Genomic DNA, 14,472 nt, shown 5'->3' on the forward strand with positions numbered 1-14,472 from the left:
CCGAACCGACCATTAAATCAAACAGTCTCCCACTTGGACGGATTTGGGTCAAGTATCACAACGCTAACAGCTAGAGGCGTTCTAGCTACACATAGTTGTCCCCAACCAAATGTGACATTTTTTTAAATCCATAACCAAAGTATCTTGGAATACCTTATTGCAAGATAATGAATTTATAGTAATCGTTGTCATCTATCCTTTCTGTATAAGACATTAATTGAACAATGAGACATGGATCAAATCAATCTCATATATTGTTCAATTATTGTAGTTCTCGATATAGAGTCAAAGTGGTCCAATCAAACACACAGTAAGTTTGGGTGAGGACTCACACTTTACCAGTTTGAATCAACGAGGGCGCCAATATGTCTAACTGTTACATTTTAATGTAAGAGTACAGAATCCCATCTTGACTACATACAACTCCCACTGAACTCCAGAACATTCCCAATCAATGCCTTTATGGCTGGCAGTTACGCAAAAGCGGTTGACATGATCAAAGAATATTCATCGGTAAACGAAAGTTCTAATATGTATCCCAGGTCTTAGGATACTAAATGAGCATACTATTATCAAAACATCTTATGATCAAGATCCATGAAGATGATTTGATGCGAGTTACATCCAACGTCATTCATAATGAGGCCTGTGAGTTTGGAAGTCAACTGCTTGAGTCCAAAGTCAGAATAGTCTTAATTTAGAATCGTTCCCACGAGTCTGACTGACTACGGATAATTTAGAATACAATATTCACGGATTAAACGTATTAAAATGAACACAGTTGTATTATTCAACGTATGCATTTAACCATTAAATCAAAAGTGAACAGAGAAGTACAACTGATTAAATGTTCTTACATCCAAATACTAAATCAAAATAAATCACTAGCAAGTCTAAGCCCGATAGCATCTCTATGCTGATCATGCTTGTCCTGAGTCACGGCTTAGTGAACGGGTCAGCTAGATTTTGATCTGTGTCTACTTTGCTTATCACGATGTCACCTCGTTCCAATATTTCCCGAATAAGATGGAACTTCCTTAGAATGTGCTTGGTTCTGTGATGAGACCTTGGCTCTTTGGCTTGAGCAATTGTGTTATCACAGAATATCTCGATTGGTTTGTGAATACTCGGAACCACATCGAGATCGGTAATGAACTTCTTCATCCAAGCAGCCTCCTTAGCAGCATCTGAGGCAACTATATATTCGGATTCGGTGGTAGAATCCGCCACTACACTCTGCTTGGAGCTCTTCCAAAAATAGCTCCTCCATTGAGAGTGAAGACGAAACCTGACTGTGAGCGAGAATCATCTCGGTCAGTCTGGAAGCTAGCATCAGTGTAACACTTTACAGTGAGCTCCTCTTCCACTCCCCCAAACACCAAGAACATGTCTTTGGTCCTATTCAAGTACCTTAGAATGTTCTTCACAGCAGTCCAATGGGCAATGCCAGGACTCTGTTGAAAACGACTGGTCATGCTCAAGGCATACGAGACGTCAGGTCTAGTACACAACATAGCATACATGATAGAGCCAACCGCAGAAGCATATGGAATTGCTTGCGTACGTTTAGATTCAATGTCCGTTGCCGGAGATTGCGATTTACTCAACAAGGTTCCCTTAGTCATTGGAACAGCTCCTTTCTTGGAGTTTTCCATTGAGAAGCGTGCCATTACTTTGTCTATGTAAGTACTTTGACTTAGCCCTAGAATCCGCTTAGATCTATCTCTATGGATCTTTATTCCCAGAATATATGCGGCTTCTCCAAGATCTTTCATTGCAAAACAAGATTCCAACCATTGCTTAACTTCCTTAAGCATAGGAATGTTGTTTCCAATGATCAGTATGTCATCCACATACAAGATGAGGAATGATATAGTGCTCCCACTAGCCTTTCTGTAAACACAAGGTTCATCTTCATTTTTGACAAAACCAAACTCTTTGATTTTCTCGTCAAAGTGAAGATTCCAGCTTCGAGATGCCTGCTTAAGTCCATAAATGGACTTGTTCAATTTGCAAACCCTATTAGGATATTTTGGATCGACAAAACCTTCAGGCTGAACCATATAGACATATTCAGAAAGATATCCATTAAGGAAAGCGGTTTTGACATCCATTTGCCATATCTCATAGTCATAGTATGCAGCAACGGAAAGCAATATCCTAATAGATTTGGTCATAGCAACGGGCGAAAAAGTTTCATCATAGTCAACACCTTGAGTTTGAGTGAAACCTTTCGCGACTAGCCGTGCCTTGTAGGTTTGCACATTTCCATGCATGTCGGTTTTTCTCTTGAAAATCCATTTGCTCCCTACTGCGCCCGACTATCGGGGGGTAGCTCAACCAAGTTCCAAACTTGGTTATCATGCATGGATTGCATCTCGGTGTTCATGGCATCTTGCCATTTCTTGGATTCCGGATCCAAGATAGCAGATTTGTAGTTAGTAGGCTCGTCACCAGACTCGGCTACTAATAAGACTTCGGGACCATCTAGATGCCATAAGTATCTAGAATTTGTTACAGGAGTCCTATTACTTCTGCGGACGCTTGTGTTCACGTCTGATGTATCAGCAACAACAACTTGTTGATCAGACTCTCCAACTTCCTCAGCGGTTGGTTGTGGTTCTTGAATTTCTTCAAGATCGGAAATGTTATCACGAGTTCCTCGATTGAGAAATTTCTTCTCAAGGAAGTTGCCTTTCCTCCTGACAGAAATTGTATTTGTATCAGGATGAAAGAAGTAATAACCGCTTTTGTAATAGTATCCGACGAAAATAACTTTTTCGCCGCGGGGATCAAGTTTGTCATCAGACTCACTTGTGATATAAGCATCACATCCCCATACTCTAAGATAAGACAATTTGGGCTTCTTTCCCTTATGCCACATCTCATATGGAGTTTTGTCTATCTTCTTAGTTGGAGCTAGATTGACAATGCGGGCGGCGGTCATAAGGGCGTAACCCCAAAAGGAGTGAGGCAAGTTAGTTCTTCACATCATCGATCGAATCATGTTTAGCAAAGTTCGATTTCTCCTCTCGCTCACGCCATTAAGTTGGGGTGTGCCAGGTGGAGTGAGCTGTGAAACAATTCCATGCTCTTTTAGATGAGTGATGAACTCTGAGCTGAGATACTCTCCACCTCGATCTGATCGAATTATCTTAATGGTTTTATCAAGTTGTTTTTCCACTTCGCTTTGAAACTCTTTGAACTTTTCAAAAGTTTCGTGCTTGTGTTTCATAAGATACACATAAGCGTATCGACTATAATCGTCGATAAAAGAAACAAAGTATCTTTCATGGTTTCTAGTCATGGTTCTGAAAGGTCCACATACATCAGTATGTATGAGTCCTAACAGATCACTTGCTCATTCAATTTTATTAGTGAAGGAGTCTTTGGCGAGTTTGCCAGCTAAGCAAGATTCACAATCGTCAAAAGAGTCCGGTCCTGTGGATTCAATAATCCCTTCAGATTGGAGTCTTTTAACTCTTTCCTTGCTTATGTGGCCAAGTCGGCAATGCCATAGAAAAGTATCATTGATGCTAGTCTTGATACGTTTTGAAAGATGATATACGTTATTGTCAGGTTGAACATCAATCTCATAAATACCATTTCGAGGTTTAGCCTCAAAATAAAAGATATCATTTAAGTAAGCAGAAATAGCCATGCCATTAAGAACATACTTAAATCCTTGTTCAAACAACAACGAAAATGAAATGATGTTTCTAGTCAAGCCAGGAGCATACAAACAATTATTTAAAGGAAAAACTAGGCCAGGTGGACAAGTAAAATGAAATACTCCAGTTGCCAGAACTGGTACTCTCTTCCCATCTTCAGCGATGAGTTCCATGCTGCCTTTATTCAGTTTCCTCCACTTCTCAGGCTCATGCAAGACATTAATGATGTGGTAACCACATCCGGTATCAAATACCCATGTGTTGCTAGAGACAGTGAAAAGTTCAATAACGTATATGGAAATACCTCAAGAAGAGCCTTCACCATTGGCTCTTTTCATCTTAATCTCAGCAAGGTATCGGGGCAGTTTCTCATCCAGTGCCCCATCTGGTTGCATTTGTAGCACTTGCACTCCTCAAAGGACGGCGGAGGTGGCTTTGCAACTTTCTTGTTAGTGTTGGTGGCAACCTTGGCAGCAACAATAACTTTCTTCTTGCATTTTCCCTTAAAACCCCGACTCGTCTTGAGTATGTTATGAAGCTCCGGCACTGTCTTCACCCAACCATTCATGTTGAAATTCATTACGAACTGGTCGTATGAGTTGGGGATAGAGTTGAGGATGAAATCAGCTGCCATCTCATCGGGCAGGGGATAATCAAGTATCTTGAGCTGATCGATGTGCCCATTCATCTTAAGAACATGCGCATTGATGGGAGACCCCTCTGCCATCTTGCAACTAATGAGTTGTTTCATAGTGTCGAATTGTTCTTGATGGGCTTGTTTCTGGAACATGCCCTTGAGTTGCTCAAGCATCTCATAGGCACCAAAGTCTTCCAAGCCTTTAGCAAGCTCAGAAGTCATGGTGGCTAGCATAATGCAGGAGACATCAGCCGAGTCATCCTTATGTTTGTCAAGTGCTTTTCGAGCAGCGGCCGTGTTGTTTTCAGGCTCGGTTGGAATAGGTCCATCGAGAACATACATGCGCTTTGCCATGGTGAGAACAAGTCTTAAGTTGCGGTGCCATTCGATGAAGTTGGTACCGTTCAGTTTATCCTTCTCAAGGATAGTCTTAAGGGCGTAGGGTGAGTTTTCGTTTGACGACATCTGATTAATTAAGCAAAAAGTAAATTTAATTAGTATTTTCGACGTTGTAGTCCCATTATTAATGACCCAATAACATTAATGAAATAGGAGCATGAGAATCCGGCTTCCAGTTATTAAAGGCAGCTGTAGCACACAACATTAATAAGTGGTTAGGCAAACTGACAACGATTGTCACTTGTGAATAGAGCACAACTCTCGGTTATGAGGCCTATAGAGACAACGATTGTCTGTATAGATACGTTTAGCCTCATCTTTGCCCACTTTAAGTCTCCAGACAGCTTTAGCACGTAACAGGAGAGTAAAGTAATAGTTGTCATAGTACCGTGACGTGTGAAAGGGCCGGATGTGTCAACGAAAAGCTTTCACCTTAATGGGATAAGCTAGAAAACAAGTGCGGTGTTGTAGCTCCAAACACTCGAAATTTCGCAGTATGCCTCAAGTGTGACTTGTAGTAGAATTGACATAAACTATTGGTTTTAAATTGGGATTAATTTTAAAATTACCAAATAGAGTAAAAGTCAAATTTTACTGTATTTATTATCGGGACGAATAGATGAACCTTTTCATCTCTCAGGACACTTAGTTTTAAATAACCTATTAAAAACTAAGTTTGTCGCGATATAACTAACCGATTTTAATTTAATAGAAAATCTATTAAGTTATTAGTTTTGGAAATCAAAACGCTTTTAATTTGCAAAACTTACTTGGTTAATAAAATGTTTATTTTCAAATTTATTTGGTATTAGGTCGGTGATATTATAATCCTATTATAAACATTCCAAGCAACCACAATAGCAAATAAAAAATATGTAAATCCTTATGGCCAAAAGGTGATCAGTCTCGCTAGAGCCAATTAGGGAGACCGATCGGGTCAAGGGGTTCACAACACAAAACAACCACAATGATGGACTTCTTCGTGCATCACGTCATCTTGCCCGAACTCCCACTAACTCCAAGAAATCCTTGAGCTCGTCCTCGGTTATCTTCGCGTCTTCTTAATTACAAATTTATAAACTAACAATTATTTGCCCTATTACAAATTTGAACCATCTTTATGGCCAAAAGAAAACCAAAAAATAAATAATAACCGTTTACAATTTTGAACTATCCATATGGCCAAAAAAAGCTCAACAACCAAACACAACCAAACAAACATAGGTCGGGGCCGGATTTACATATTCAAAATAAATAAAATTTCGGGTCGTTTTGACTTGGTCAAATAAAATAAACAAAACTTTGACCAACTCTAAAATCACCCGAAAATAAATCTAGATCCATAAACTTTAAACGATTTAAAGTTTAAGATGTAGATCCGGTTTTAAACGAACGGGTATCGACTCGTACGTTGTAACCGCGACTCTGATACCACTGTTGGGTTTCAACGGTGGTTCGGAACGAAAACGGTCAAAAATATAAAACCCGTTTTAGTTAATAATTATTTCGTTTCGATAGATATTAATCAATATTAATATATATGTATAAACGAACTATAAAACGCAGCGGAATATAAACGATTAACACGAACCAAAAACTGAAACCCAAAACCCGGATCCGATTACAACTATGTACAAGCACGAATAATAAACAATAAAACAACCATAGTTAAAGTAGTCGATATACCTCGGTTATCGAAACCGGGAAGACACCGAAGGCTAACGGAAAGAGCTAGAAATGACACACACAATCAAACGAGATCTCCGATCTAATCCGGCGGCGGTGGCGGATTCCGGTGACCTTTCCGATGATGGTTTGGCGTAGATGTGGCAGCAAACTAGTCTGGCAACAGCTCAAACACCAACACAAACCCGAACAGCAGCTGCTACCGGAGCAAATGGTGCATCGGAGACCTGCAGGAAAAACGGGAATTGCTTATAGGTTGATGATGGCGGCGGATAGAGGCAACGGAGGTCCGGTAGCTCCAATGGAACTCCGATGGTGGTCTATTAGCGGCGGTCAGAATCTTAGACGGCCGGAAAAGGGTTGCCGGAAAACCGGTTGGCCGGAAAACCGGCGCCAGAATAGGGTAGCAGCTAGGGTTTTATGGTTTTTAAGGTTAACTCTTTAATAATAAATGTTATATTATATATAGAAAGAGTTTAGGGTTTAATTAGAATTAAACCCATTGGGCTTGAGCCCAATTATCAAACCAAGGCCTAAACCACCATCCTATCTTTTAATTGAATGTGTCGGGCCCAGTTAACATTTAAGTGGGTTTATATTTTCGTTACCCTCGGTGTAACCCATACCGGGTCACATTCGGGTCGCTCCACGTTGACTTGACCCGAACCGACCATTAAATCCAACAACTATGTGATGGCAACTTAAGCATGATTTTTAATTCATTATAAGAGGAGTACGGAAACTGAATAAGGGTCGGGAGGCCGCGATACCGAGGGTCGAGGGAATACTGAACCCCTCGTACCGCCACGAACTATTATTGCATGGGTTGTTATGTTCAGTATATTACAATGTGATGACTATATTGTCATTAAAAAGGTCGTTGGTTATTTAAAACATTAATCCTTGTAAGTACAAACACCAATCTTAATATTTATTTCTATCAATTTCAAACTAAACTCTGTTCCGCGGATCTCTTTAAAGTTCCATTATCTAGTTTATCATTATCTTCAAGTTCTGACGACTCGTCGCCTAGTGATACTAATATTCATACCTTGCGGCTTTTCTCTAAAATTACACAAGTAGCACTAAGTCGAAAAAATGAAGATATCCTAAGGTCAAGAGTTTTGAGTATTTAGAGATTGTGAAGATGCCCATAATTGTCCTATGCAGGATTACTTCGGCGAAAAACCAATAGTTGGTGATGACATGTTCTACTGAAGTGCAAGTTTGCAATGTGTCAACTAACATACAGATTACTCCAATAGCTTGTGATGAGTACTCGAATAGTCTGAAAGAACATCACGTGAGAATCTACAATACTTATATGATGGTGTCATACGGTTGTATGGAAAATAATATTTTTGTAGACCGACTACCAACGACATACAACTTTTGTGCGTCACTCATGAAAGAAAACGTGGACTTCCTAGATTTCTATATAGCATTGATTGCCCACACTAGAATTGAATAAATTGTCCGACGACATGGCGAGGTCAAATACATGGGAGGCGATCACGAGGATCCAAAGATCATGCTCGCAACGGTGGGTTATAGTTCGACTACCCACATGAGCGATTCAAGCTTTCAAAACCAGAATTATCATGTACACGATCATTATATTAGACAACATGATTTTATACTAAGGTTTAACGATAACCCCTAAACACAATATCGATCCTCCAATCGATAGAGAAGCAAGTGATGATATAATTAGAGAATTGCAGGATCGTGAAACCCGCTACGCCATGCGATCGGATCTCGTGGAGCATATTGCAAACACCATCATATCTAATTTAGATAACTAGTTGAATTTATTATCTTTTTATTGTTTTTTATTTAGTCATGTAGTATTTTTATTTTAATTTTCTTTTATATTTTTAATTATTAACTTACAAAGTTTCTGTATATTTGAACTAATTAAAAGGTGGTTTAAGGAAGTTTAAAGATGTAGAAAGATGAATAGCACCATATTAGGGAACTAAACAATTTATAAACCATGGCATTTCAACACTTCCTTCATGAACTACATCTAAAGTCAATTTACAAACACAAACTAATCGATTTGTTTAACATACAAATCAATGCTCGACACAATGTGTCACGACTACACCATAAGGATGCAAAAATAGCACTACAACTCGACATCTGGCAATGGCACTCTCCAATAATTCCATGAGTTATAATCTTCCTGCAAAAAGTATCCGACTCGTTAAACATCTCAAAGAACTAAAAATGTGACAAGTATAATTACAAAAACTTTATTATTAGTTTATTACGATAATATTAATCTTTTTTTCCCCTTTGCTTAAAGCAATTAAGGAGGTTGAATACATTAAAAAAAATACACTTTAGACAACTTTCAGACAGTTTACTTTCGATCCATATGTTAGGCTCGTTTGACCAGTTTTGGCAACTTTCAGACATATTACTTTTCAACTATATGTCTATATGTTTGGCCTGTTTGACCAGTTTGATCGGTTTTGGCAACTTTCAGACAGATTACTTTTCAACTATCTGCTTGGCCCCTTAGGCCGATTTGACCGGCTTTGGCAACTTTCAGACAGATTACTTTTCAACTATATGTTTGGCCCATTTGATCAGTTTGGCCCGTTAAGAGAGAAAACAAAACATATCAAACCTGTTCAACCATTGATGTTGGGGGGAACATGTCATTGACTAATGTATGCAAAGAGGTGTAAGATTTCCCCTTCATGTCGACCCGATGACTAATCGCCACCTCACCCTGAAATGTCAAATGAGAATGTTCAACTTTGACTGGTTTGACCAATATAGTCAACCAAGAAAAGAAATACCTTGGGGTTAATAATAAAGATTTTGCCCTTCGGAATACCAATTTTCCGGTAGCTAAGCTCATCAGTGTCTCGGTTACCGAAGCCCGCGTAAAATGGGTTGTAATCAGATGGAAAAAGAGCTTTTATATCCTGTAATATAATTTTAAAGATTTTAAATTAACAATAATTAAAAGGCAAATAACATGTTTGTTTGATTTTATAATACTTACTTCTAAACAAGCGATTTTAAACTCATGAGGTGCTCTTCGAATAACTGTCACAACAAGAAAGGCATAAAAATATGTGTATTGTCAAACCGAACACACCTTTAGTATACTTAATAATTAATAAGTAAGCACTCACCTTCACGGAACAATGATGGAAATAAGCCATCGGGTGAAATGACAACCGGACCATTGGGTAAAGCTTTCCCATCCTACAAAATTATATTATTGTTTTTTTATTAACCGCACATTTTGATGTTTCCAAATACAAGTGTATTTGACCATTGTTCAAATGACTAAAATACCCTTTAGTATATACCTGCTTGAGATTAATGAGGAAGCTTCTAGTTAGATATGCTTGAACAATTGCTCGAGCACTTAAAAACAGTAATTGATATCCGTTTTCCTGCACGTTGTAAAATAAAACAACTTTTTTACGGGTAAAATTATTTTGTAAAATTTGAAAAAAAAATACATATTAAATATTAAATATATATATATATTGTTCAAAAGTAAATGGGTTAAAATTTACATATTTATCAAATAAATAAATATAAGGACCACTAAAGGAACTTTTATGTTCCATAACTTTAAAAAAGCTACAAAATATATATTAAAATTAAAATAATTATGTAAAAGAACAAAAATTAAATACCTTTATTGCAGAAAAGAGTCGAGCCACCCCAGATTGTGTCCAATCCTTCCCAACTAAGGGCATAAACTGACCAAGAACATCCGACCTACGAAAAATAATATATAATTATTAATTAAGATATATAAAACTAATAATATAAAAATATATAATTTAATAAATTTTACTTTGTGATCGTCCCGTCAACATCCGATATCACAATTCTTGCATTCCATTTCCACAAGTAAATATGAGCATCAACCTACATAAAATTCAGCATGATTTAGAAAAATACAATAAAAAAAACGTTTAACTAAAAGAAGAAAATAATTACCTTCTGAACTCCCAAAACCCTTGTCGAAAAAATAAACGAGACCATATTCTGCCCGTCTTTCAAATTCAATGACGATATTTGCTCGGTAGTCGGAACATGAGTTCTACCAAACTGCTTTTGTGGAGACTGTAAACGTGTTGGGGTCGTTTCAACAGGTTGCGGGGAATCAAAAACCGATTCTGAATCAAGAAAAACATCATCAGTCGAAATGCTACTATTAGTATGGTCAAGTGTTTTGGCCCTTCTAAAAGGAATGGGCCAGAGCCTCCATCTACGGCCCGATGGAGTCGTTGGGAGCCCGGTGTCTTCATTGGGCCCCGGCCCACTCCAGTCCACGGGAATTGCATCCGTTGGCTCAACGGGCAGTTCTAGCCCGTACGCAGCCATTCCAAGAACAATATGAGAAGCTTTTTCCCAAGTGAAGTATTTATCTTCAATTTTGACAACTAAACTGTCGTTTTTAAGTATTTTTGCTGCAGAAATTTTGAATTCTTCCTCTGGTATCCGGTGGGTGTTGAAGGTTTCAGAAGCAGTGCTCAAACCCATACCGGGTCGAAGCAAATTTCCACAGAGTGATATCTCTATTCCTGAAATTATATATCAAATCAAACAAAATCATGTTAATTTCAAAGCAGTATATAATATATGAAATAATTTTATTTTGTACTCATACTTGGCACATTTAATGTTTATAAAAAAATCAAAATTTTTGACAAAATGCGATTTGGGTCAACCAAACCCGACCCAAGAAATAATTAACCACCCTAAATAATGTATTTTCCATTTATACAACTTCAAAAATCACTTTATTTTTTAAACCAGATTGCTATTCGGATAATATAGTGTCTATAATCATTCTAAACATTTAAGGGATATCTCTATCCCTGAAATTATTCATTAGATCAAAGCTAATTTCAAGAAAAAAGAAATATCTCTTTTTCTTGGAAGATAACTTCAGTTTGCCTATCATTACAAGATGTTGCTGAGATTGAGTGTGATTAACAGAATTTCTTTGGTCTTATTGAGGGTATTTTAGATTTTTAGGCATATTATCATTAACCAAAGATTTTTAGAGATAAAATGTGATTGTTAATCCAAGAAACTAGCTTAAAACCTCCTAAAACATTGTGTTCAAAGAATTATATAATTTATGAAATAATTTTATTTTGTAATCATATTTGGCACGCTCACTATTCATTAAAAAAAATCAAAACTTTTGACAAGAAGTGTTTCGGGCCAACTCATTACTCACCCAAAAATCCAAAATGCATTTTTGATTTATACACATTTGCAAATCACTTTATTCCAAAACTAGATTGCTATTGTGATAATATAGTTTCAAAAATCATTTTAAACATTTAAGTTGTCTATATAAAGTTTGAAAAAATGAGTGTTCGAGCCCGGTCAGTTTTGACCCAAACCATTATGGCCTGTTACTAGACCCACCCAGTTTACCACTTACTTGTCTGTTTCGGTCCTTCAAAATTTCCATTATCATCAAAGTACGGTTGAGGTTCCTCGGTTACAGAAGCCGGACACCCGTTTTCAATTCCTTTCCCGTTTAAACTATTTTCGACATATTCAGATTCTTCACGATCTTGATCTTTAACAATTTCATCATCAGAATTCACCCTTAAAGATCCATTTTCAACCTTTAACTTTAAAGATTCATGATCTTGATCTTTAAGAATTGCAGCCTCAGAAACTTTAGATTCACTATTAGCCTCCAAGTTTACAAAGTCGCCGTTTTTAACCCCTTCAGTTTCATCTTGTTGCTTTCCCAAATCATTTAGTGCCAAACAACTCTTAAAAACATCATCTTTTTTTACACCATTACCGTTATCTTTCGGTCTGCTAATATCTCTTAAATATTGGGCCCATGTAGACTCATTACTTAAATCCAAATCACCTTCAAACTCTTGGGCCTCAACCGGGCCCAAATGAAACTGAGGTGTACTCAGTTGCACATTCTCTGTGTTTTCCTCCTCCATCGAAGATATCGGAGCCGACAAAATTTGACCATCAACGCTAAACAAAACGACTTCTGAATTATTATCATTATTATCCAAATCGTTTTCTAAATTATCATACCGATTGGACCCAAAATCTTCATCTTGGAACTCATAAAATCGTTTTTCACTATCCGATTCTGTACTCTCCTCTGCATTGTTATTATTACTCTCAGGGGCAAAATTGTCATTTCTAGACTCTAATGAACCGTTGGAATCTTTTGCATCATTATCTTTCTCGGGTGTAATTTCTTTGATAAAATAAGCTTCACCCGAGTTATCAAGATACATATGGAAATCGGCTTCAACACCGTTAACTTCTATTTTAACAACTTTTTCTGCACCTTTTAAAACACCTTGAAATTTACCAAACCGAACGTACCACGGGGTGCTTCTAAACGATCCATCTTGTTGTTGAACAACGATTATGTCAACGGCCCCACCAAACGGGTGAAAAGGGGTGGCAACAGAATATACACTCTGAGAAAGGTAATTTCCAACTCTACTAATCATTTGGTCTTTCTTTGGTCAAAGTCAAACCCGAACAATTGTTGACTTCTAGTCTTGGTAAATCAAAAAACCGTCTTATTTATCACAAAATTGTTGTCTTCTTATACCACCTAAATAATCTCAATAAAAAAATTCAGATTGTTTTTGAAAGTTGATGACATTTGAGATACCAACTTCTTGTAACTCGGTTGGGATCAAGATATCTGTAAAAACATGAATTTTGAAAGTAATTAAATGATTAAAACATGTTAACTAATACATAAAGTTAGTTTATTTTATCTATACTTCTATACATGTTCAGAGTTTGATATTTCACAAACACCAAACACCATCAAAGAGTGATTCTTACAAATTCAATAATGTATTTCAAAACGCACATCCAAACGCCCCCTAAAAACAACCATACAATATATATATGGGGATTTGAAGGAAAAAAATCCGAAAAATAATGGTCAAAATAACCCTCCTTTTAATTCAAAAATTAGAGGTGTTAACTGCACTAGGAGTCTAAGACCCTAGAAACAAGACCTAAGTCAACAACTTTAACTACCGAAAGAAATCCAAGTTGAAATGATGTTGAAACATACAGATACAAAATTAGTCAAACTGGAAGACTTTGACTTTCTTGAAAATTAAAGATAGGTAACACAAGATTTAAACCCTAAATCCAAAGACTGAAGTTGACACTCAAAGATTCATCAAACTGATCACAACACAAATAAAATGCAAGAAATGTCGAAATTTATAGATACAAAATTATTGAAATTTTTAAAGAAAATGTATCAAAAAAATAAGATGAAGACAACATTTGAATTAAACCCTAAATCCAAAGACTAAAGTTGACACTTACAGATTCATCAAACTAATCACAACCCAGATCAGATTAGATCAAAAATTCAAATAAAATGCAAGAAATGTTAAAACTTACATATCATTTTAAAGCAAATGCATCAAAACAGTAAGATGAACACAAGATTTAAACCCTAAATCCAAACACTAAAGTTGACACTTTTAACATTTCATCAAACTGATTACAACCCAGTTCAGACTAGATCAAAAAGATTCAAACTTTGAAACCAAATGCAAGAAATGTTGAACCAAATGTTGATAAATTTGAATAATAATGGATACCCAGATGAAAAAACATGAAGTTTTAAAAGAAATCATCGGAAACTTACAGATAAAAGATGAATTGTCAAACTGGAATGATTTGACTTTGTGTTAAGTGGTCCAAATTGAAGCAAAAATCAATAATCATGAAGCAGCTTTCTTGTGTTGTGTCTAGTATGTATAATAATAATAATAACCGATTTTCCCCCTTTTGTCTCCGTGGAAAATGAGTTGGTAGAAACCGGCGATGTTATCTAGACTCTACGCATCCTTTTTTTTTCTTTTTTCTTTTTTCTTTTTCTTTTTTCTTTTTTCTTTTTTCTTTTTTCTTAATAGATTTTTGCTATTAATTTGGACTTTGGGTTGATTACTTGATTGTCGGAATTGGGATCATGGAGTTGAGGTAAGTAAACTGATATTTTAAGAGGTTTTTATTACAATGGTGAGTTTTTATTTTATATGGTGTTTT

General features: G+C 36.6%; 1 protein-coding gene across 1 annotated transcript; it reads right to left on the minus strand.

Annotated features, from left to right (window-relative positions):
* Positions 1-8,363: 8,363 nt before the first annotated feature.
* LOC143637223 (phosphatidate phosphatase PAH1-like) lies at positions 8,364-14,261 on the minus strand. The gene is made up of 11 exons (XM_077104666.1): positions 14,072-14,261; positions 11,837-13,096; positions 10,375-10,961; positions 10,229-10,302; positions 10,065-10,149; positions 9,729-9,815; positions 9,549-9,621; positions 9,416-9,459; positions 9,207-9,335; positions 9,032-9,136; positions 8,364-8,581 (listed from the first exon to the last, which is right to left on the minus strand). The coding sequence occupies exons 2-11, from the start codon at positions 12,894-12,896 to the stop codon at positions 8,525-8,527; spliced, it is 2,301 nt and encodes a 766-aa protein (XP_076960781.1). The 5' UTR covers positions 12,897-13,096; positions 14,072-14,261; the 3' UTR covers positions 8,364-8,524.
* Positions 14,262-14,472: the final 211 nt, after the last annotated feature.

Source organism: Bidens hawaiensis, unplaced genomic scaffold, assembly GCF_021521415.1.
Source record: "Bidens hawaiensis isolate Kalapana, Puna unplaced genomic scaffold, B.hawaiensis_p1.1 tig00008152_1, whole genome shotgun sequence".
Lineage (NCBI taxonomy): Eukaryota > Viridiplantae > Streptophyta > Magnoliopsida > Asterales > Asteraceae > Bidens > Bidens hawaiensis.